The sequence below is a fragment of the Pinus tabuliformis genome, chromosome 9 (genome assembly GCF_031772625.1).
Source record: "Pinus tabuliformis cultivar Carrire ecotype Pingquan chromosome 9, CPIR1, whole genome shotgun sequence".
Classification (NCBI taxonomy): domain Eukaryota; kingdom Viridiplantae; phylum Streptophyta; class Pinopsida; order Pinales; family Pinaceae; genus Pinus; species Pinus tabuliformis.
The window spans coordinates 1,280,474,063-1,280,499,666 of record NC_142307.1 but is presented as its reverse complement, the minus strand read 5'-3'; the positions used below and the strand labels follow the sequence as shown (position 1 = coordinate 1,280,499,666).

At 40.6% G+C, this 25,604-nt stretch overlaps 1 protein-coding gene across 2 annotated transcripts in view; it reads left to right on the top strand.

Moving 5' to 3' along the window:
* DELTA-OAT (ornithine-delta-aminotransferase) overlaps positions 1-24,718 on the top strand; it is a 175,279-nt gene extending 150,561 nt beyond the window's left edge. For both annotated transcript variants that reach the window (XM_089445879.1, XM_089445880.1), the window contains exons 6-10: positions 22,312-22,464; positions 22,550-22,647; positions 22,848-22,928; positions 23,108-23,341; positions 24,178-24,718. In XM_089445879.1, the coding sequence (XP_089302005.1) occupies positions 22,312-22,464; positions 22,550-22,647; positions 22,848-22,928; positions 23,108-23,341; positions 24,178-24,316 (705 nt within the window). In that variant the 3' untranslated portion in view covers positions 24,317-24,718. The remainder of the gene's footprint in view (positions 1-22,311; positions 22,465-22,549; positions 22,648-22,847; positions 22,929-23,107; positions 23,342-24,177) is intronic.
* The last annotated feature ends 886 nt before the right edge of the window (positions 24,719-25,604 follow it).

Below are 25,604 nucleotides of genomic sequence, written 5' to 3'. Positions count from 1 at the left end.
CCCAAAAGAAACTTCTCCTTATCCTTCTTCGCGCTTCTCTTGGTAGCCTCTTCTTCGCACTTCTTCTTCAATGAATGCTTGTCGAGTTGCTCGCCTCTAAGTGAGGCCAAGTGTGGCTATATATACCCTTCATCACATGTCCTTTAGGCCGACATGATCACAGGTAGTTAGGCTGACTTCTCCTAGCATGTTCTTCCATCATTGTAGGCCGACTTGAAGAGGATAAGTGACAAGGTCTTGGAGGATACTTTACATAGACAAATTTGACTTTTTACAAAGTGTAACATGACTTCATTACATGAAAATTACTCTTATGACTAGATGACAAATAATTCCTAAAGACTCTCAATGGGAGTTTTGACTCAAAAATAAAATCTCTTGCTCCTGAAACCCATGAAGCAAGCAATATAATAATTTTTTTTCTTCTTTGTTACATCACATTACATAAAATCATAATTACATGTCATTATGAAGACCGAACCTAGTTACACTTTTCAACACTCTTCCCATTAATAAAATGAGTACACAGTGCAGTTTTGGGTGCAAATTCGTGGTCTGATTGCTTGCTATTGTTTCATGGTGTTTTTGTCTATTTTGCTTTGCATATTTACTGTTAATTTTCCCTTAGGGATATTACAGTGGTATCAGAGCTCATAGACTTGGCACAACCTGTGGGAGCAGCGTAGTCTATGACACCAGAGGATAAGCAGAACGTGACATACCAAAGGCAAAGGTACAAAAGCAAAGAACGATAGTTAGAGATCACCCCTGATCCTGTGACTACAGAACTTGAGGTAGAAGAAACCAACATGGGGGACAATGAAGGAGACAAAAGGGATGAGGAAAAGGAGTTTGCCCAACTCCTACTGAAGGTAGTGCAGGACTTATCTTGGAACATTGAAGGAATGGGCTAGCGAAATGGCAATGGCAACAAGGGCAAGGGAGTCCAAGGGGATTTCCACTATGTAGAAGGATCTGGCACCTCGCAACAACACGTATCTCTCCTTGCCAACATGCCATTGATTCCGAACACATCCCCTAGATCCACTATTCCTACATTCCTACAATCTGGAGTTGGTCGGTAGCCGGAGCAAGAGGAGGCACCTTATGGGGATTATTTCCTGGAGTGTCATTTTTATGGCCTTGATTTTGGGAGGGACATTACTTTCAAGGATTTTTGTTAGTTGAAGGGCAACAATAAGCCCAAGGGACAGAGTGGAGGAGATTACATGCAGGGGACAAACTTGCAACGAAATGTGGGGAGGTTATTTCTCCCAACCTTCGATGGGTCCTCCGAGATCTCGGCCAAGGCATGGGTCGAAAATATGGATGTCTATTTCCAGCTGAATCAAATGATGGAAGGAGAGGCAATCAAGATTGCCACGTTGCATTTGGAGGGGGAAAGCCCACGATTGGTGGTTCCATGGATTGACCACGTTGGGACATGTAGGAGTAACTGCTTATGATGATTTCACCAGGAGGGTGTTGGAGCGGTTTGAGAGGAAATATTCGGATGAGTATTTTGGGGAGCTAACAAGGCTCAAGATGAGCAGGAGTGTAGAAGCCTACATCTTAAAGTTTCTGTGATTATCTGTGATGGTGCCTGATTTGTCAGAGTCTAGGAGGATCTACATGTTTGTGGATGGGCTAGCAGAGCCTTTGTGTGGGTTAGTGAGGTCCAACAGACCCACTACGTTACAAGATGCGGTAGGGAGAGCCCGAGATTTACAGGATGCCCTACCTAGGGTTCGAGCACCACTACCCCCTAGAGAGGGTTTCCAGCAAAGGGGGAAAGACACCAGGGCTCCATCACCGAGGACCAATCAGGGGTGTGGGTAGTTGAATGAGGAGACCCGGAGAGACCTTAGGAGGAGGAAACTGTGTTTCACTTGTCAGGAGCCGTGGGCACCAAGCCACAGGTGTGCTGCAGGCAAGGCCCACTACAACGAGGTCTTCGCTGATAGCGATGCAAAGGATGAGACCTATTTTGAGATGGGTGGAGAGGACAACGCAACACCTTAGGAGGAAGCACCACCACCACCACCACCACCAGGGGGAGTTTTCTTTGCACCTTCTAGAGGGGTCCTTGCATCACTGTGTGGAGTACCCAAATTTTTGACTTTGAGGATTAGAGGTATTGTTTAGGGGCAGCGTGTATCAGTTCTAGTGGATAGTGGGGCTACCCACAATTTCATTAATGCTTAGTTGGTTCAGAGGAGGGGCATCACAACCGAGGAGTTTGAGGGATTCTCAGTTCCTGTGCTTGGGGACAAAACCATGCAGTACTCGCTATGTGCCAGCTTTGACAGTGACCATGGGGAACTACTCCATGACAAATCATTTCTTTGTAGTAGATGTACCGAACACCAATGTGGTGTTGGGAGTCCAGTGGCTCTATGCACTTGGCAGAGTCACAAAAGAGTGGAGGAAGTTGGAGACGGAGTTTGTAGGGCTAGATGGAAAGATCGTGTTACTTCAGGGGATGCACTCATACCCACCACAAACTATTTAAGCCCACAAGATGGAGGCTGACTTGAGACATGGAGACATTGAGTGGGTTGTGGAGTTGAGGATCTCAGAGGTTGGGGGCAAGCCCAAGCCACCACATCCGGAGATACAGGTTATTCTTGACAGGTATCCAGTGGTGTTTGGGGACATACCACCGGGTCAACCACCTGACCGGGGGTTTGAGCACACTATCGAGTTGGAGCCGGGAGTGCAGGTCGTCATCACCACTCCTTATCGACATCCCAAGGCATATCAGGATGAGATAGAGAGGGCCATCCATGAGCTATTGGCACTTGGGCATATCAGGCCCAACTCTAGCCCTTTTGCCTCATCAGTTGTGCTTGTGAAGAAGAAGGATGGGTCCTTACGAATGTGCATCAGTTACTGGGCCCTCAACAAGAATACACTAAAGAACCGCTAACCCATTCGACGTATAGATGAGATGATGGATGAGTTGAGGGGAGCTAAGTTCTTCTCGAATATTGATTTGTGGTCGGGGTACCACCAGATCCGGGTGAGGGACCAAGATGTTTCGAAGACAACATTTCGGTGCCATTATGGGCACTTAGAGTTCCTGGTTATGCCCTTCGGGCTGACCAATGCACCAACTACATTCTAGTCATGCATGAACTATGTGTTTTGTGGGCAGTTGAGGAAGTTTGTACTGGTGTTCTTTGATGACATACTGATTTATAGTTGAACTCGGGAGGAGCATTTGCAGCACCTTAAGACAGTACTGCGCATTCTGGAGGAGCAATAGTTCTATTTCAAACTGTCCAAGTGCGAGTTTGGGTTGACCGAGATGCTCTACCTAAGGTACATCATTGGGGTGGATGGTGTTATAGTACATGAGGAGAAGATTAGGGTTATTCGGGATTGGCCAGAGCCACAGAATGTGACTTAGCTGAGGGGTTTCGTAGGCATTTGCACTTATTACAGGAAGTTCGTGAAGGGCTTCTCCCAGTTAGCAACACCCCTCACAGACTTGATGAAGAAAGGGGCCTTCGAGTGGACCACTACAGCATAGGAGGGGCATTTGAATGCCTCAAAGATGTTATGAGTAGCTTTCTGGTGTTGGCACTTCTTGACATCACCCAGCGTTTCGTGTTGCAGTGTGATGCATCAGGAGTAGGTATGGGGGCCGTGTTGATGCAGGGAGGGAATCCAATAGCTTTTGAGAGTCGGAAGTTGCTGCCCCATGAGCTACTATACTCCATCTATGATAAGGAGATGTCGGCCATCATGCATGCAATGGCCAAGTTCAGGGAGTATTTGGTGGGGAACAATTTTAAAGTCAAGGCCGATCACAACAACCTCAGGTTCTTCTTGGAGCAGAAATAGTTGCAGGAGAGGCAAAAGAAGTGGGTGAGTAAGCTCCAAGCATATGACTTTGACATTGAGTATGTCAAAGGGAAGCACAACGTAGTGGCTGATGCGTTGTCCAGGAGGCCAACCACTCTTTCCTTGATGAGCATCACCTCGGATTGGAGGGCGCAGTTATTAGTGGAGTACTCCAAGGACAGGTTTGCATGTGAGGTCTTTAATGGGTTGGTGATAGATGACTGATATCGGGTGATGAACGAGGTGATCTACTACCGAGACCGGATCTACTTGGTACCTAACTCCCCACTGAGGGAGAAGATTCTACAAGCTGCTCACGATTCACCATTAGCGGGACACCAGGGGTTCATGAAGACATATTGGACCATTAGAGAGTGCTTTGCGTGGAAGAGCCTCAAGGATGATGTTCTAAGGCATATCCGTGAGTGTGACACATGCGAACGGAACAAGGGAGAGAAGGCACACCCCGCGGGCTTGTTGCAGTCGCTTCCCATTTCGGAGGGGAAGTGGGAGAGCATATCGATGGATTTCATTACCAATCTGCCCACAGTGCATGGCAAAGATTGCATCTACGTAGTGGTGGACCGCTTGACAAAGTATGCTCACTTCTTCGCCATCCCAGCTCGGTACTCGGCCTCACAGGTGGCCGAATTGTTCTTCAGGGAGGTGTTTCAGCTACATGGTCTCCCAAAGACCATTGTCAATGACCAAGACAGCCGGTTCATGGGTGGATTTTGGCAGGAGCTATTCCAGTTGGTGGGTACTGAGCTCACCCCGAGTACCAGTTACCACCCTCAGACAGACGGGCAGACAAAGATAGTTAACAAGTGGCTGGAGGGCTACTTGCGTAACTATGTGACAGGGCAACAAAGAGCATGGATACGGTGGCTACACTTGGGTGAATACTGCTACAACACTACGCACCACATGTCCATAGGTATGTTTCCATTCCGAGCTCTGTATGGTTATGATGCATTATCTTTCGCTGACATTATGTTTGGAGATAGTAGGGCCCCAAGGGCCAAGGACTAGATACAGGAGAGCCAAGATATCTTGAGGGCTCTGAAAGACAACATGCAAATGGCCCAAAACCAATAGAAGCTTTATGCAGACAGGGGCAAAGTTGAGAGGCAGTTCGAAGTAGGGGACTTGGTGTTTTTGAGGCTCCAACCGTACCGATGGGCTACACTCAAACAGAAGGGGGCCAAGAAGCTCAAACCCCACTTCTATGGGCCTTATCGTGTCACTCGGAGGGTGAGGGAGGTAGCATATGAGCTGGAGCTACCCCCGCGGAGCCGGGTGCACAACATTTTTCATGTGTCTTCCCTGAAAAAGGCATTGGGACAACAGGTAACAGCAGCTACAAAGTTACCCCTATGGACGATGAGGGGCAGTTGGTGCTGGAACCGGAGGCCATTTTGGATACCAGGGAGAGACATCTGCGTAACAAGTTCATCAGGGAGTTTTTGATCCAATGGAGAAATTTGTCGAATGACGATGCCACCTGGGAGGACTGTGATATTCCTACTTAGTATTTTACTAAGTAAATATGAGTTTTGCTCAATTTTGGTTTATTACATGGTTACGCTTAGGAGAAGTGGGCTTAGGGGACCCACATTTGATTTTTGGCATAGGAGGCACCACAACATTAGAATTCGATGAAATATTGCGGCCTTGGTGGAGTGGGGGGGCCACCACAAGGGAATTTCGGCCCACATGGAGAGTACATTCTCATTAGAGTAGAATTGGTGAGAGGAATTTGATGTGGGTCCACATGGGCAATGTTGGAGGCAACTTGACAAAAGGAAGGGGGGCTCTCATTTTGCTCATCATCTATCATTTTCAGAATTTGTCTTTTGACATAGCACATTTGAGCAATGAGCCAAGTCTGCATCTGCTGTTCAGCACCCCGGGTGTTTTCAAGTGGAGATCCTAGCCCTTGCTTCGGTGGACTTTGAGTGCCAACCCAAGGAGGGAGTTTCACTTAGTCCTGAATCATACCAGCAGCAGTGAGGTTGTACCACAACAGAGAGCACACTATAACAATGCAGGGACTGTGTAGTCTTGGGTAGAGACACTTCGGGAGGTTGACAAGTGAGTGGATTTTGTGGAGGAAGCTTGGAGGGAAGACCTGGGGAGCCTTGTAACAGGGATTGCATGCATTTTTGGAGCATTTAGCAGCATATTCTTTAGGTGGGTCGATTTTCCCCGCAATAAAGCCACCCATGCCAAAGAGGGTCAAATTTTCGGGGTCAAGCTTTGGCCAAACCCTTTGTGGGTTATTCTGGGTTTATTGAGTAGAGGGTGAGATTAATTTTCTAGAATTTTCTGAGCAGTGGAGAGGGGCCTAGCAATAGATCCTTTTAGGCAACAACACATTTCTGGGCATCTACAGCACAAAACTTGGGCAATTTAGCAGCAGTTTGGAGGAGGGTGTTTCACTTATCATTTTTGGGCTTTGCTAGCTTACCTAGAGCAAGCCCAGGTGCACTCATTCCAACATCTTATTGTACACCTGTTTCCATTAATAAAATAAGTACACAATGCAGTTTTATGTGCAAATTTGTGGTTTGATTGCTTGCTATTGTTTCATGGTGTTTTTGTCTATTTTGCTTTGCATATTTACTGTTAATTTTCCCTTAGGGATATTACAGATTATTTCCATTTGAGGGCTTGTCTTTTTCCATCATCCTTATTTCTTCTTGAGTGCATCTAGCCAATAATTCATCAAATCCCGGTTCTTGTCATTGTTGAGGATGGTAGTGTTAAACACATCCCATTCTCTTGTAAGGCCTCCAAGTGCAATAAGAATGAGCTCCCTGTCACCAACAAATTCTCCAATAGATAGGAGATCATTCTTGATTTTAGTAATCCTCATGAAGTTGGATTGAATGGATTCTCCTCTATCCATCTGGATGTCTTTCACCTTGTTCTTGAGAAAGAGGAATTGATTTGCATTATTTACTTTGAACATCCCAACCATCTTGTCATACATCTCCTTTAGATGTTTCCAAATCAGAAATATAGGCAACCAAAGTCTTGTGAATAGAATCAACAATAATTTTATTAGCTTTGACCTCACCTTTCTTTTACTTTGTTTTTGCAGCAGCAGGTGCACTTGAAAGAGGCTTCACTACTCTTCCTTTGACATAGTCCATATCATCATTCTCTTCCAAAGTCAAATCCCGAGACATTTTTCATGCATGATAGTTGGATTTGTCCTTAAGCTTGTCCTTGGATTTGAAGTAAGATGTAGTCGCCATTGAGATTGTTCCAAGTTCTTGTCCAACAACTTCGCTTAGTGATTGCTTTTCCTCACTCTTTCTTGGGCTTTGTCTTCACTTGAGCTCTGATACCATGTTAAATTTTAGATAATTTACTTCAATGCTCCTTTAGCAGCCCAATGACAATTTCCAATAATTTCCAGTAGCAATCACATTAACCATTAATCACATTGACAGTAAATGTCGATAGAACATAAAAACATATGTAGAAGACAAGCCAAGACAAGAGGACACCAGATTTTGTAGATGCCAGGGAAAAACCCCAATGTGGGGAAAACCCTTTGATCAAATCTACTTATTATTATTCAATAGTTTAGTAGAGAGAGAGAGTGCAAAAGTCAATTAGATTAGTCCAATACAAAGTCAAATCAGCCCTGTCAAATTCTGTAGTCAACTGCAGTCAAACTTCAGCCCTAACCAGAAAGTCAACGCTGGTCAAATCAGCAGCAAGCCATCTCCTTTGAAGCTCAGTCAAAGGCAAATTAATTCGGCCTCCATCAAGGGTCAAAGTCAACCCAAAACAGTCCCACAAATGCTGGTCAAATTCGGTCAAACAACAGTGAGGCCTACTGTCAAACAACCTTGAAGTCAACATTGGTCAAACAGTCCCAAACACCTCGATTTCTGTGCCAATTAATGCGGCCTCAAGAGAGCGAAATTCTGCCCCAGAAAACAAAATCAAACTCTGTCAAAACAACAGTGGTCAACAGTGTAAAATTTTTGTCCTATTTCAGCCTAGAAAAACAGTTCTCCTAGCCGCACGTGTGAGAGAGAGAGAAGATTCCCAAGTTGTACAAACCAGTCTGTTATGGAGAGAGAAGAATGATGAAGTGATTGATGTCTAAATCAGGAGAGAGGTCTCTTCTATTTATACACTTTGATGTGGGTGAAGAGACATATCTATTGGGCTTCTTGAGCCTACTTTAAGCTGAGGTCGACCTTAACAATTTGTACATGTGAGAATAAATTCAAAATCACACTTCTTATTGTCCGAATGAGATGATCTTTATATCAAACTTGGACCTCTCGAAAAGGGAAATCCAGTGCAATAATCATCTCCATCATATGAGTTGTCCCAAGGTGGAATTTGGCCCTAGTTGCCTATTTTAACAAGATCTCAATGAACTAGTCTTTAAAAAAATACATGAAATAATTAGTTTTCAATAAAGAAAACTATTTTTAACATTTAAAACCATGATTCCAAACCAATAGAGACAAAATATGCAAGGTTTGCTCATCTATATACCATGTAAAGGTGAATATATCAAAATGACACCAAGTGCAATACATATCGGCAACAAAATACATAATCAATGAGGCTCTAAATGGCCTCTAGAGTCCGAAAACAGTGCTCTAAGCTATGGGGCCACTAACCTACTACAAGTCTACATATCAGTGATCAACAACATTGTCACTCCTCATCATGATCAAACTCATCACCACTACTAGACAAGGGATCATCAACATGAGCTACATAAATAATATGGCTCAGAGTTTTATGACTCCTAAAACTCCTCTACAACTTTAGTAGTAGTAGTAGTAGCAAAAATAGACATCAAAACTACAAATCATTGATCAACATGGTCACTCATGAAACTCATCATTGATTTAGCACTACTAGAAATGGGATCATCAACAAGAGATACATAAACATCATCTAGCTTAGAGTCTTCAGGCTTGGATTGCTCAACCTTGTAACATGATAGAAATTGAAAATTTTTAACATGCCTAACCAATGATTTTGGTTTGAGTGAAGGGTTTATCTCCTCAACCTTATAATGTGGTAGAAAAAGATTAGCATGCCTAACTTGTTGTTTTCCTTTGAGTGAAGGGTACATTCTTGTTAAGGCCATGGTAGAGGAGTTCAACAATCAATACCATTAACATCAAAAAAGTTCAACAATCAATGCCACCAACATCAAGGTTCTTAAAGGGCTTTGTGCTCTTGATCAAATGCCAATCTCATACCCTCACGCATGATAGAATCAAATGGAAACATTGCAAACCCCCAAACCATGAAATCCTGAAAACCATTAAATCTGATGAATTTTGAGTTTAAATCTAAAATTCTAGTTTCTCCATATGAAATCCATTGAGTTTGAAACCACTCTCAAACATCTCGAGTCATTTCATGGTAATGTTAAAAATTTAAGTAAACTTTTACTTCAGGAATTTAACATTACCATTAGTTGTTAACATTGCTAGGGTTGAGATGTGTCAGGCAAATGAGAGGGTAGGCATGCTTTTCTTGGAGGGGCTATTTTTGGAGGAAAACAACCCCAAATTTCCCTCAAAACAGCTTCAAAACTCAGAAAATTGCATTCTCTGGCATCTGTAGCTGCCCTGACAATAAATCGGCCGGTTCTGTCATAAACTAGCTGGTTTCGTCCAATTTGTGTGATTTTTTGGCGAAGTCAGCCCTTAAACTGGGTTTTTTGCCTGGTTCGACTCGACTGCCTAATGAACCAGCCGTTTGACCGGTTTTTGGTTCATGCCGGCTGATTTTTAAAACTATGCTCACCATACTCTTTATGGAAATCAAAGAATTGCTTCCAAATTGATAGTCACATTACTGTTTCAGTTTGGCAAAATTAACTGTGTTAACATATTGAATTTCTCTTCAATAAATATTGGCAAGTCATGAAAGTTTGTTGCAGCCTCAGGACTGTTGAAAAATGTGTAACTAGGTTCGGTCTTCATAAGTATGAAATGTATTCTTGTAAATTATAAAATGAAAATAAATTATTATTAATGAAGCATGGGTTTCATGCTCAAGTTCTTTTATTTTATAGGTCAAGCACCCATTGAGTGCTTCTAGGGTTTGTCCTAGGTTTAAGAATCATCATCATATATTGAAGACCCTATTGACACTTTGTATCTTGTAAAGAAAAAATTGTTGTCTTTAAAGTGTCGAAATACCTCCAAGATCAAGTCAGCGTAGAAGTAGTCAAAGTCAACCTACATGAAGAGCCACGTCCACCCTTGAATAAGCCTACAAAATAGAGAGGAACTCGTCTTCCATTAGACACACTCATCTCATTCTATGCGAAGAAGAGGAAAGCAAAGCAAGTCGAAGAAGGAGGAAGAAGAGAAAAAGGAAGTCGAAGTGCTTGGGTAAAGTCTCTCTCTCTCTCTCACGTACAAGTTGAAGCTAGGGTTTCTGCGCTGGGGTTATCTTTGGTTCGATGTTAGAGGAAAGAGAGAAAGGAAGTCAAACAAAAGTCACTTAGGGTATCTCACTAGCCCTAAGTCACAAGGAAAGGCAAGCAAAGGGAAGAGAAGACCATACGAAGAGGATCAAAGTCTTCTAGAGGAGCAACAACAGTTGCAACAGTCGCTGGAAGAAAAAAATTCAGATCTGTAGTAGGAGGTCAAAGTTCTTGCAATAGGAGGCCAAGTTGATCTTGGTCTTGGAGGGTATTTGTCTAAGTCATTAGGTCATGGTATTCGTCAATTGAAGGATCTATAAGAAGAGAAGAGATTTAAGGGGTTTTTCCTCAAGAGGAGGGGTTTTGGCCATGGATTGTATATATTGTGTCACTATTCTTATTGTTTTTGGTAGCTGTTTGATGTATCTTGCACTATAATAATAAGGAACAAAGCTAATAAAGAAAAAGGCAACACAAACAATTATCAAGTTAACGAGAATTAACATATTCACTGCCCTATTGAATTCTCAAAATGGTATCAGAGCTAAGGTCATCTAAGGGCATCATGAAGATCTCCTCTACAGTAAAGAAGTTAATCAAGAAGATTGCAAGCTATCTCAAGAAAGGTATCAAGGAAGCATGGAGTTTGCTATTCTTTACAAAGAAGGTATCAATCAAAGAAAAGGATGAAGGTCTTGTTGGGAATCACAATTGCCGTTAGACCAAAACCCGCAGGTGTTAGTCAACGATTGCATCGCCAGAGATAAGGATCCACAAGAGGTAGTTAGTCCATGTCGCGAAACACATGATGAGCGTTGGTTTATCCAATGTCCAACAATCTCCCCCCCAAAACAAGCTGGGTGTGTATCGAACTTGTGACCTACGCTCTGATACCATTTGTTGGGAATCACAATTGTCGTTTAGACCAAAACTTGTAGGTGTTAGTCAACGATCACATCGCCAGAGATAAGGATCCACGAGAGGCGGTTATTCCATGTCGCGAAACACAACGGGAGCGTTGGTTTATCCAATGTCCAACAAGTCTCTTCTTGGCTCTCTCTAGCACATTCCAAGATGAAGACATTTGGGTAATTGATAGTGGTGCATCAAGGCACATGACTGGCCACTCCAACCAATTGAAGACCTTATCAAAAGGAAAATCCGCTTATTCAATGGAACTTGGAGATAACAAAAGCTATCCCATGAAAGGTATTGGATCAACCTCCATAAAGTTGGAAGATGAAGCAACATTCACCTCGACAACATTCTAGTTGTTCCAGGTTTGCACAAAAATTTACTTTCCATTTCAAGTCTAGAAGAAAAGGGTGATAGAGTAGCTTTCATTGATGGTAAGGTCATTGTATGGAGTAAAGACTCAAGTATAGATCAAGCTAAAGTCATTGGCATTCGAGAAGGAAGACTTTACAAACTAATGTCTCACGTGGCCCAAGCCCTAGTTCACATTGAAATTAGCTCATGTGAACTCTGGCATAGATGATTTGGTCACCTACATGTCAAAATCCTTCCAACTCTATGTTCCATAGTAGACGGAATTCCAAATCTGAAAGAAGATCATGAAGGAGTTTGTAAGGGATGTGCATTAGGCAAAAATACCAAGAGACCATTTGGAAGCAGTGCTTCACAGTCAAAAGAAATCTTGGATCTCATTCACTCCAATGTATGTGGCCCTATGACTCCTAAATCTCTTGGAGGTCACCTATATTATGTCACATTCATCGATGATCATTCAAGAAAGACCTGGGTTTACTTAATGAAAACCAAGGATGAAGTATTTCCAAAATTTCAAGAATTCAAAGCTGAAGTGGAAAACCTTACAGGAAAAAGAATCAAGATATTAAGATCTGATAATGGAGGAGAATATACATCCAAAGAAATTATAGCATTCTGTAAGGAGTCTAGGATTAAGAGGGAGCTAATAGTCCCATACAATATTGAGCAAAATGGAGTTGCAAAACGAAAGAATAGATCCATTGAACAAAGTGTAAAAGCAATGATACATGATCAAGATCTTCCTAAGTTCCTATGGGGAGAAGCCATGAAGACCACTATCTACATTCAGAATTGAAGTCCCCATAGATCTCTAGACAATAAAACTTCGAAAGAAGTGTTCACTGGAAAGAAGTCATCTGTAGATCATCTCCGGATCTTTGGGTGTCCTGTATATATCCACATACCCAAGGATAAAAGAAAGAAGTTGGATCCTTTAGGAATGAAGGGAACATTTGTTTGGTACATCAACTCATCAAAAGATTATAGAATCTACATGAAAGATGGACATCACATAGAAGTCAGTCGTGATGTCATATTTGATGAAAGCATAGCTTTCAAGAAATCAAAGGAACTTTCCATAGACTCTGATGATGAAGAACTTCCCGTATTTGAAGAAGAATCACATCATGAAGAAGAAGGTCCTAGTGAGCCAGTTCAACTTGTGGTTATTTCCAAAACAAGAAAAATACATACCTAATTGGTTAAAATCTACTCTACTTGATGCAGGATCATTCAGAGAAAGCAAGAAACCCAAAAGATATTCTGGGTATGCTTCATACATGACAAAACTAATAGAAGCAGAACCATCCACTTTTGAAGAGGCTATAAACAATAAAAATTGGAATGATGCCATGAATGAAGAATATCAATCTATAATGAAGGATGGAGTTTGGGAGATCGTACCTAGGCTCGAAGACAAATCTGTGGTTACTTCCAAGTGGATCTATAAGATCAAACATGCAACAGATGGAAATATAGATAAGTATAAAGCAAGATTTGTGGCTAGAGGCTTCTCTCAACTTGAAGGCATTGACTATGAAGAGACATTTGCTCCAACAACAAGATATACAACGATTCAATCATTAGTCTCTCTGGCAGCATCGATGGGATGGAACATCCACCAAATGGATGTCAAGATTGTGTTTTTGAATGGCACAATAGATGAAGAAGTCTATATAGAACAACCCTTGGGATTCAAAGTTAAAGATAGGAAGGCATATGTTTGCAGATTGAAGAAAGCATTATATAGCCCCAGGCAAGCACCAAGGGCATGGTATGCTAGAATGGATGCATACCTACAAAGAATAGGCTTCACAAAAAGTTTTGCTGATCCAAACTTTTATATCAAGGTTGTAGATGGAGAACTTGTAATCATTCTTCTGTATGGAGATGATCTTCTCTTAACACGTGTAGAAGGTCGAATTGAAGAATGAAGGATCTTGGGCTGATGCATTACTATTTGGGACTAGAATTCTGGCAAGGATTTGATGAAGTCTATTTGGGTCAAGGAAAATATGTGATCAAGATGTTGAAAAGGTTTGACATGATGGATTGCAAACCTATGACTACTCCGATGATCACAAACTTGAAGAGACTAAGGAGTTTTGAATCTAGCCCTGTGGATCCTTCCAAGTATAGACAACTTATTGGCTCATTGATGTACTTGGTGAATACTCGACCAGACATATGTTTTGCAGTAAATGTTCTCAGTCAATTCCAAGTGGAGCCGAAGCATGATCATTGGGTAGCAGCAAAACACATTCTGAGATATTTGTGAGGAACCATCCACTACTGTCTAAAGTATGATAGAAGGAATGATGTCCAACTGATTGGATATACAGATTTTGACTGGGGAGGCAGTGAGCAAAACAGAATAAGCACTACGGGAGGGTGTTTTAGTTTAGGATCCTCCATGGTCTCATGGATGAGTAGAAAGCAAGACATCGTTGTGTTGAGTAGTGCTGAAGCTGAATATATTGCAGGCTGTGAAGTAAGCAGAGAAGTAGTATGGTTGAGAAAGTTGCTATCCGATCTGTTTGACAGGCCGATGAACCCTACAGAGATACTTTGTGATAACACCAACTGTATACGTTTGTCTGAGGATCCAATGTTTCATGGAAAGACAAAGCATATAAACAAGTATCACTACATACGAGAGCTAGTGCAAAATGGTGTGCTGCAGCTACAATATATCTCCACTAATGAGCAGGTAGCTGACATACTGACAAAGTCACTTCCCAACAAGAAGCTTGTATACTTAAGAGACAAGCTTGGGTTGGTTGATGTATCGTCCCTAATTGAGAGGGAGAGATAGACACATTATTCTTGACTTCAATTAGGAAGACAAAATAGAGGATTGGGTAATCATTTGGCATCCGATACTCTTTGAGGATGAGATATGGCATCCAAAATAAGAGGAGTCGTGGAGGACCGATATTCTTTGAGGGCTGGCTACCCAAGATAAGAATAGTCCCATGGAAGGTCATACTTGTTGAACACCCGGGTGGAGTATGTACTTTGAGAGACAATGATTATGGTGTCTATACCAGTGTTGCACGAAGCGCCCCCCCCCCCCCCCCCCCCCCCGCTCCGAAGCGCGCCCCGTACGGAAGCGCAGTACGAAGCGCCTTCCGAAGCGCGATTCGTAAAAAAATTTGCGCTTCCTGGAATTTCCGAAGCGCCGGCTCCAAAGCGCGCTTCGTACGGCGCTTCGGGCCGCCGAAGCGTGGCGCTTCGGAGCAGGAAGCGTGCGCTTCACGCACGCTTCCGTACGCTTCGGCGGAAAGGGGCGCGCCCAAGGGAGAAAAACAATTTTTTTTTTAATTTTTTTTTAAAGTTAAGTTAACTCAACCTTAAGGGGGTGGGTTAGGGTGAGGTTAAGGTGAGGAATGAAAAGAATAAAGCCCCCATTCATTCCTCATTTTCTCACTTTGAGTTTATGAGAGTTGGAGAAGAGAAGAGAGGAGAGGAGAAGAGAAGAGAGGAAAGGAGAGGAGAAGAGAGGAGAGCTTGGAGGAGTGAAGAAGGAGGAGCTAGGAGAAGGAGGAGGAGCTTGGAGCAAGAGCTTGGAGGACTTCATCTACAAGAGCTAAAGAGGTAAGTTCAAACCCCAAACTCCCTTGTTTTTTTGAATTTTTTTTTTATTTTTCTCCTCCCTCTCCTACTCTTTCCCATTGTTTCTACTTGCTCCTTTATTTACAGGTTGCCGTTGTCCACCACCTATATCCATATTCCAAGATGGTGTTCTTTTGGCTTCTATGTATCATTCCACTCTTGGTTTTAATGATGGCAAGGGTGAGGAATAGAAGGGAAGAAACAGAAGAGGACATTGGTGATGGTCCTAATAGTAGTGACCCAATGTATGATGAGGAGGAAGGGTTTGAAGAGGAAGGGGATGAACTTGAAGGGGACACTGAAACACAAGATGGGAAAGCTACATCAACACCCTTGTGGAACTATGTGACCAAACTTGATGGGGGAAAGGGTGGTGGATCTTACAAATTTGTGTGCCCTCATGGTTGTCATGGAGGAAAACCATATTGTGGTTCATATACCCGTCTGAGGAGGCATCTTTGTGGGGTGCTGGACAGTGATGAAAAAAAGGGTTCTGTGGGGGTACAAATTTGCCCAAACATTTCAACTGAAGAAAGAAGAAAATACATCCAAATAGAGATGGCTGCACAACAAAAAAACAAGAAACAAAAAACTCATTCTGAATCAAGTGCAACCTCTAAATTTGGTAGTTGCTCATCTCCTCATGGTACTTCTGCAAGCTCTGGAGGTAGAAGAACAATAGGGGATTTCCTTAATGTTGCTGGGAGGGATGATGTGGATGGAAAGATAGTCCGTTTTCTTTGTGCTTGCGGTGTACCATTCAATGTGCTTCGCTCTCCCTATTGGCATGAAATGGTAAAGGCCATCAATGAAGCCCCAAAAGGATACAAGGCCCCCAACTATGAGAAAGCTAGAACAGTGTTATTAGAAAGAGAAAAAGCTAAGGTTCAAAGAGCTTTGACACGTTTTACAAATGAGTGGGTAGACTCTGGGGTATCCATTGTATCAGATGGGTGGACAAATATTAGAAACCAACATTTGATAAATGTTCTTGGTGTTTCTTCTAGTGGTACAGTATTTATTGCATGTCATGACTCCTCCTCCATCACTGCATCTGCACAAAACATTGCAGATCTCCTATTGAAATCAATCAAAGATGTTGGTCCGAATAATGTGGTTCAAGTGATCACAGATAATGCAACAAATTGTAAGGTAGCAGGAAAAATTATTGAGCGTACTCATCCACACATCTTTTGGTCTGGGTGCCTGGTTCACACATTGAACCTTTTGATGCATGATATTGTGAAACACAAAGATTGTGGGTGGATTACTGAGGTTTACAGGAAAGGGAAGCAGCTCATTAAATTCATCACAGGGCATACAAGGGTAAACTACTTCTATGGCACTTACTCCAAGTTGCAATTGCTTAAAATTGCAAAGACAAGATTTGCTAGTTATTACCTCACCTTTAGGCGGCTAGTGAAGGTGAGACAAGCTTTAACTAATCTGGTGTGTGCTGAAACATGGGATGAAATTAACACTGACACAGATGGTGCTAATGCAGTCAAGGACACTGTTCTTGACAGTTACTTTTGGTCACAGGTTAAATATGTTTTGCAATTCACCAAACCAATTTATTACATGATCAAGTTTGCAGATTCAGATCGACTAGTAATTGGGGAGGTGTATGAGCAAATGGATAGCATGTTGGGGCAGATTAAAGACATTGTTGAGCCTAGAGATACCACCTTGTACAATTATATTCGTGTAGAGGTGCAAAACCGATGGGAAATGCTAAATATTCCATTGCATGCATTAGCATATGTTTTGACACCTAAATACTATCATCCATCATGGCTTTCAACACCAGCACCTGGGGGGGGAAGCATGAGAAAACCACACCAAGATCAAGAGGTTCACCAAAAATATATGGCTGCATTGAGTAAATTAATCCCTGATGAGGAGGACGCTGCATTGGTACGGAGACAGGTGAGCAACTATACGCTCAACACTGGTCCATTTGGGAGCATGCATGCAATTAAAGATCGAGAGACTTTTTCTGCTCTTGAGTGGTGGAACATGCATGGAGGGGGTACTCCACTTCTACAGAGTTTGGCATTGCGGGTGCTATCACAGGTGGTAAACACTTCTTCTGCAGAGAGGTGTTGGAGCTCTTATTCTTTCATCCACAGTGTTAAAAGGAACAGGTTGAGTTTAGACCGGGCAGAGAGCTTGGTTTATGTTCATTACAACTTGCGATTGTTGTCCCATTACTGTGAAGATGCAAAGTCTAATAAAGACTTGTTGATTTGGGACAAGAATCCAGAGGAGCCCAATTTGGAGGATGGAGTGTTGCGACTAGAGCAATTAGAGGATGCTCTTATCCAGGTATGTCCATTGTGGTATGAATTTTCCAATTTTCCCTTATAAAGCATTTCTCTAATTCATGTTTTTAATTTTTTTGTTAACTAGTGTTTTTTTTTTTGCATGAATTTTTTGAGCGATTCTAGGATGATGATGACCGTGTTGATATGCCACCACCCCCACCCCCATCTGGTCCCTTGGTTCCTAGGTTCAACACCAACAGCAGGGGGTTCTTCTTCATCAGTTTCAGTGCCACGACTTACACAGGCACCATCTTCTTCATTGCCACCACGTGGAGGCCCGCCACCACGTTCTATTCGTGGTGGAAGGAGGAGAGATTAGTAGATATATTCACAATCTACTACTTTTTGTCATAGATTACTCATTAGACTTGTAGACTTGTGAATTTGAATTTTGAACCTTTTTGGCTTGGCGGTGACCAAGTGACATATTTTGTAAACATTATTATTTGAATTTTGGACATGACAAATGTTGACAGTTGCTCACTTGCTAGATAAATCATAATATGCTCTATGTTTTATGTTTTATAATATGCTTAAATGTTTTATGTTTTATAATATGCTTAAAAATTTGATGTATGTTTGTAATAGCTAGAATATAGATGATTGTTGTACATACTAGTAACTACAATGGAATCATGGATGCCATATCTATCTTGATTTATGCAAAAATATGCATGTTTTCATGTCTTCTACAATTAATTTGGTATTTGGGATGTTTGTTTTGAGTATAAATGCAAAAAAATATAAAAATATATATATATATATAGCAGACGCTTCTGCGGACGCTTCACTTCCTAGATTTTTGGAAAATGACGCTTCCGCTTCGCTCCCGCTTCATGCAACATTGGTCTATACATCATTGGTCTTGCCAGCATTGTGCTTAGATCTCGTGGAGAGATAGAGCTGTTAGTCAAGGCCTTGCTATGTGACAATGCTGGTTGATATGATGCTATACAAATGGGTTACTGATCCGACTCTTTTTATGAGATCTCTTCAGATTGAGAATGACCATGTACCTCTTATGAATACCTCCCTAGTTAAGAGGGAGTGTTGAAAAATGTGTAACTAGGTTCGGTCTTCATAAGTATGAAATGTATTCTTGTAAATTATAAAATGAAAATAAATTATTATTAATGAAGCATGGGTTTCATGCTCAAGTTCTTTTATTTTATAGGTCAAGCACCCATTGAGTGCTTCTAGGGTTTGTCCTAGGTTTAAGAATCATTGTCATATATTGAATACCCTATGGGCACACTGTATCTTGTAAAGAAAAAATTGTTTTGTCGAAATACCTCCAAGATCAAGTCAGCCTACATGAAGAGCCGCGCCCACCCTTGAAGAAGCCTATAAATATAGAGGAACTCGTCCTCCATTAGACACACTCATCTCATTCTATGCGAAGAAGAGGAAAGCAAAGGAAGTTGAAGAAGGACGAAGAAGAGAAAAAGGAAGTCGAAGTGCTTGGGTAAAGTCTCTCTCTCTCTCTCTCTCACGTACAAGTCGAAGCTAGGGTTTCTGTGCTAGGGCTATCTTTGGTTCGATCTTAGAGGAAAGAGAGAAAGGAAGTCAAGCAAAGGTCACTTAGGGTATCTCACTAGCCCTAAGTCACAAGGAAAGGCAAGCGAAGGGAAGAGAAGACCATACGAAGAAGATCGAAGTCTTCTAGAGGAGCAGCAACAATTGCAGCAGTTGCCGGAAGACAATTTCAGATCTGCAGTAGGAGGTCGAAGTTCTTGCAGCAGGAGGCCGAGTTGATCTTGATCTTGGAGGGTATTTGTCTAAGTCATTAGGTCATGGTATTCGTCAATTGAAGGATCTATAAGAAGAGAAGAGATTTAAGGGTTTTCCCCTCAAGAGGAAGGGTTTTGTCCCTAGCTTGCATCCTATATACTGTGTCACTGTTCTTATTGTTTTTGGTAGCTGTTTGAAACTTTGATGTATCTCACACTATAATAATAAGGAGCAAAGCTAATAAGGAAAAAGGTAACACAAACGGTTATCAAGTTAAAGAGAATTAACATATTCACTGTACTACTGAATTCTCAACAAGGATTTGGCCTTAAATGTCTGCTTCCTCTGGGAGATGCTTCTTCACGTTCAACCATATTTTCTGGTTTGGTGCATCTCTTCCTTTTTCCATCAGGGGACTCGAGCTTCCTGGGAAGCTCTCCAGTGAAATACCGGCATCCTGTCCATACCATTAATTTGCCTGACCATGTTTGCAATTGTCAGTTGCAAACTTGCTCTAGTACCAAAAGTTTACTTTTGACTTTGTCGAGTCAAATTGATTCTGAGTTTAGGGTGTGTGCTTGTACCTGTAATGATTAATAATCTGACAGTCACTGTAACCAATAGAATTGGACAGAAATGTATACAGAAAAACAATGAAAAATTGCAAATGAAATTAATAGTCCCAAAAATGACCTATCTGAATACTATCACTTGTTGCCTACCTTTCTGAACTGGATGTTAATCTGAACCAGACTCATTTAGAGTTATTTGTTACATTCACAAGAAGGTTTTAAAATCTGTTACAACTAACTGTACCTTCTGCAATTGACTTCTCGAGTAAATGTTAATGTTGAGTCAAAGTTGACATGGGTATCAAATTGACTTGTCAGTGGCAATTTCAATTCAAAGATCATACATGTGTCAAGTTGACTTATCAGTGGTGATGCTGACTTGGGTCTAATTGATGGGAAAGGTGTAGTAGTGTCAGAGGCAGTAGTGCTTTCAATAGTGGAAGAGGAAACTTGCCCTATTCCAGCCATCAGTTTTTGTTTCTTAGCTTTAGAAATAAAGATTGAGTCTAGATTGGCTACACAGTGATGGGTAGCATGTATAGGTACTTTTGGACACCTGAGAATATTGTGGCAATTGATTTTGGCAAGGTATCAATTCAAATGTTGAATCGCTATTCACTGTTTTATAACTTTATTGCAGAAATTACATTGGAGTTTTCCCCCACCAAGGTATTTGTGTAAATGACCAACAAAAGTATTTTTCCTTGGGCATTTTGAAGTATTGTAGGGCTTTATGAAAACATTACGTATGAGAATAATAGGGTGGTTCTGGATCTATGGGAAAAAACCAAAGAAACAGGTAGAAATCCTTTGGAATACCTCCAATATTTCAGACATCCTTTAAAATAGCTTCTCTGATGATGAATTGGTTTCCCTACGTTTTTCCTTTTTCCAGGCAGTGCATATGCCTGAAAATAAGCAAATCGGATTGTAGCAAAACTTACAAAGTCTTTGGCACATCTGAACTGTTTCTGACACAAAAAATGTAGTACAAAAGAAAGAATGATCATAGAATGAAAAAAAGGACTATTTTTTATGTTGTACATGCAGCTATGGAATTGAATCACTGTCACGGACATGGTGAGTTTCCTAGAACTCTAATGAGTACTCACCAAACTAGCTAGGTTAGGCAAGACTTATTGGCTCTTGACTTAACCAGTGAGTTTTCCAACTTAAGCCTATTCAGATAGGAAATGGGCAAGTCGACTTGCTGAAACTTGGTGACTTCAATGAGCCATATGCCTTCATAATATACTAGAAAAACTTTGTTCTAAATCAAAGGAAAGACTCTTGTTGCAACAAGAGGTGCTTTCTACAGCCCAGTTTGAGAGGTTTAATTCTCTGCTCAGCATTAAGCTCACCAATAGCTCTTGAAAAAGTAAAATTTATAACAAAAAAATTTCAATGTGGACCTTAACTAAAATATTTCAATGTAGGCCTTCGAAAGTAAACAAATTTGCTGAAGGTGAAGACATCTCTCCTCTCTGCCACTCACATATTAACGAAGGGGAAAGTAAAAGTTATTTGGTAGTTATAATTTTTTATCCATAGCTATTACTAATCAAGGAGAGAGGCTAGATAAATTGCCACACATCAAGGGTGTCATTTTAGGCAGAGAGCTTCTATTGGAGCAATGTTAACCATTTCTCTGAGGTTAAGACACTGATTAATCTGTGAAAATTAAACAGTAAAGTTATGCCTGTAACTATGGCTGTAATATGGCATTTTAGTAGAGGGCCTTATATCAAGTCTTGTATATGTTCACATTGTTAATTCTAGCAGGTTAATAACGAAAAATTACATACTTAGTTACAAAATTTACTCAACAACAGCAGTGTAAATGTCCACTTCATTCATTTAAGTATAGCTGAATTCTAGCTGCCTTTGAACATAATAACCGAGTGCAGCAGCAGATATCTAGGCTGGTTTTCATTTTGGCAGTCTCCAAAATTAGGATCTTTGCATGTAAACTGAGTCCATTGTGATGTATATTACTGAGTGTAGATCCATCTTAACTTTGGTTATATCAAGTGCTGAGAGGGAACAAATCTGTGGAGGTGAAAAGTACCTTTTTGATGGAGCAAAACTTGAGAAAGGTTTGCAACTTGGACTTGATCCCTCTTGGCACTTGATAGAATCAGTTTTAAGACAGATCTATATTGGTTAGTGTTCTGATTTTCTCTCTTTATCATGTGTAATTTGCGTTATAAAATTTCAACTGAAATAGAACCAGTTTTAAGACAGATCTACATTGCTTTATGTGTTCTAATTTTCTCTCTTTGTCATGTGTAATTTGAGTTATAAAATGTCAGCTGAAATCAATACTGATATGAGACAGAACTATTATCTGTGCCAGTACTGATACGAGACCAAACTATTATCTGTGCAAATACTGATATGAGATAAACCTATTACTTGTGCAAGTTTTGTTACTTCAACTATATTTTTCTGCTTGTTTAATATTGTTGTTCGAATGTCTCTTCGCTCTGTGCAGGTTATTGTTCCACCAAAGGGCTACCTCCAATCTGTCAGGGAACTTTGCTCCAAGTACAATGTTCTAATGATTGCAGATGAAATACAGACTGGCATAGGCCGGACAGGAAAGTTATTAGCCTGTGAGTGGGAGAGTGTCCGTCCTGATGTAGTGGTAAGATATTGATTATAGCCAATGAAGTTTATTCTATTTGATTCTTATACATCAAGGTGCTTATCTGATTCAATGCTATATACAGATCCTAGGGAAGGCATTAGGTGGGGGAGTGCTTCCAGTAAGCGCTGTGCTTGCTGACAAGGATATAATGCTTTGCTTTAAGCCCGGGGAACATGGAAGGTTTACTACTACCAGTCTGTACTGCTTTGTTTTTTCTTCTTAGATTTAAATTGCCTACCAAGATCTTATTATGCATGGTTCCTTTTAATTGCTAAGAGTGTGTTTTACCAGTAACAAACATTGGGTACGGATATACATTTTATATACTGGTAAGACGTCATCTTTAAGGTAATATTGGTTTCTTATGAATGCTGATGCAGCACTTTTGGAGGAAACCCATTGGCTAGTGCTGTGGCTATTGCTGCACTTGAAATCGTCGAAGAGGAAAAGCTTGCTGAGAGGTGCTGAACTTTATCTATAAACTGATTTGTTTTCCATGGTTGACAATATGTATGAAATATACAGTACTTTTCAATGTCTTATAATATCAGTAGACGTCGTGGATTGTGTATTCAATCTACTAGTCTTGCATGTTTCTGACATGAGAGGCAAAGGGGGATTTACTGCACTAATTTTGCAGGGCTGCTGAGATGGGGCAAGTGTTCAGGAGTCAATTCTTGGATATTCAAAAAGCATATCCCCACATCATAAAGGAGGTTAGAGGACAAGGATTACTGAATGCCGTGGAACTAAATGCAAAGGGATTATCTACTGTTTCTGCATTTGACATATGTCAACGGCTGAAGGAAAGGGGGGTTCTCGCAAAGCCTACACATGGTACTATCATTAGATTTTCTCCTCCTCTTACAATCAGGTAGGTTGCCAATACATTGTAATTCAATTTGAAATGGTCAAATGGAATGGCTTTTTCATTTCCCTTTGCCTCAATAAAATAGTAAAATAGTATATAGTAGTTGGTAAGGAAGTTCAAACCCAAAGACGGGTAGAGTATTTACATCTCCATTAACTTAATACTCCTTGTCTCACAAACAAAGGGTTTAATAGGTGGAGTTCCTTGTCTCACAAACAAAGGGGTCACATACACCAATTTGGTGTCTAGCTTCACTTTTGCCTAAATTAAAATTATTATTATTGTGTTTCACATAAACTTTAAAGCCCTAATAAAGAAGCAAAGTGGTGTAGCATTCTCCACTTGGATGGCACCTTGAGAACTACTGCCTTGAACCATTTTACTTCAGATTTACATAGTTTCTGTTAACCTTTTACTAGGTGTCATATTTCCCATTTCTGCTAAGCATTTACTTGGTGCCATCTAGATCACCTAACTAATTTAGTTTTTATTAGTTTAATTACAACCGTGATCAATTACATTTTTTTTTTCAATTGAAGAAGTCTTATTTGGGGCAGCTTTCAGGCATACATAGTCTTGCCCAGGCTTGGACCATGACACCTGTGGGGACTAAACTTCCCAGCCTAACTGTTGGACCACACCCTCGGGCTAACTGTTGGACCACACCCTCGGGACTAACCGTGATCAATTACATGCTATTCTCCTTTCTCTATAAGAACCTGCATTCAACTATTTCTGATTTCTGTGAGGTTGGATGCAGTTATCTAGTTGCAGTTGCCGTTTATGAAATATGTATTAATATGTTATCTACATATCTTGTTTGTTTGACATTGAATCAGATTAAAGGAACTGACTGAGGCATCAAAGGCATTCAAAGACGTCCTAGAGCATGATTTACCCAATATGCAGCGACAATCAGAGGGTAATGCTCCTCATAGTCCACCTGAACCATGTGATCGTTGCGGTCGGATTAAATAAGATGCCAGAGGCATAGGGAGGAGACATATCTATCAAATTCTCACCGGGAAACTATTTTCATTGTATAAGGTGACGGGCCGTAATAAAAATGCCCACATTGCCTTAGCTAGATGTACAAGTTAAAATCATCTCTAGGCGTGCCTTCACCTGCAAGGAACTCACATTTTCGATAGCTCAAAAGCTAAAATAAAAGGTCTATTGCTGAGATAATATGTTACTTATTGGGCATCTTTGTCTATGTTTTGTTTCAGTTTGATTACACCATAATTCCAAATTTTGTTGTTCATTAATGAGGGTCATTATTACCCCGAGTTATGTTTTTAAAGCAGCTCTTTTATATTATAACGATAGATAATCATTTTCATCAATGTATGGCAAAATTAAACAAAGGATTTAAGGACACGTACATTACTCAAAAGTCCTTTTGCTTTGGAGTTCATTTATTTTCTTTATTGGTATTTATTTTTAATTTATGTTTAGAGAATGCAGAGTGGATATATGTTTGTTTTGGGATTAATGATGGGGAGGTGTACTTTTTGAGAATGCAGAGGTTTTTGAGAATGCAGAGTGGATATATGGGAGGTGTACTTTTTGATAGGGTAGTTGGTATATATATAGTATTTAACAATTTTTTACAAAGATGCATTTGTTAATAATTATGGTTGTTTTGGCAAATATATATTTCAGAGGAGGATGCTAAGCATTTAGAAGTTGGGCATTTGACTAAATAAGCTTGTAACAATCTTACACACAATTTGAGGAAAGCTTGAGTTGAAAAGCCATTTATTGGAACACACACCATATTGCAAGAGTGTTTTACATGTAGAAACTTAACATGGAAGGCTGATCTAAAACGTATCTGAATTGATAAATGGTTGTTAATTTGTCAATTAAATGGTTGTTAATTTGTCAATTTATGAAGGTTAGCAAACATTGTAAACTAATGCAAACGTAAAGTTAAATAAGACAAAGGAAAATGAGAGGTAAAAATGGAATATTTAAAAAATAAAATAAAATAAAATAGGGGAGAACACTAAGGAGAAATGAAGAGTCATGGCTATTGGCCTTTTCCCCTATTTCATCTTTCACGTTCTTGTTTAACATATCTCTTTGGCCAAAAAAGGGAGAGGTATAGAGAGCCATGAAAACATTGTAATCAGAAATTGTTGAAATGAAGAAACTAAGCCCCATTCAAAGTTGAATTTTCCATTTGGGCTTCCAAGTTAAATACTTTGTCTTGCTTGACAAATTTTCTCAATGGTTGTGTCAGTGGCGTGTTTGAATAATT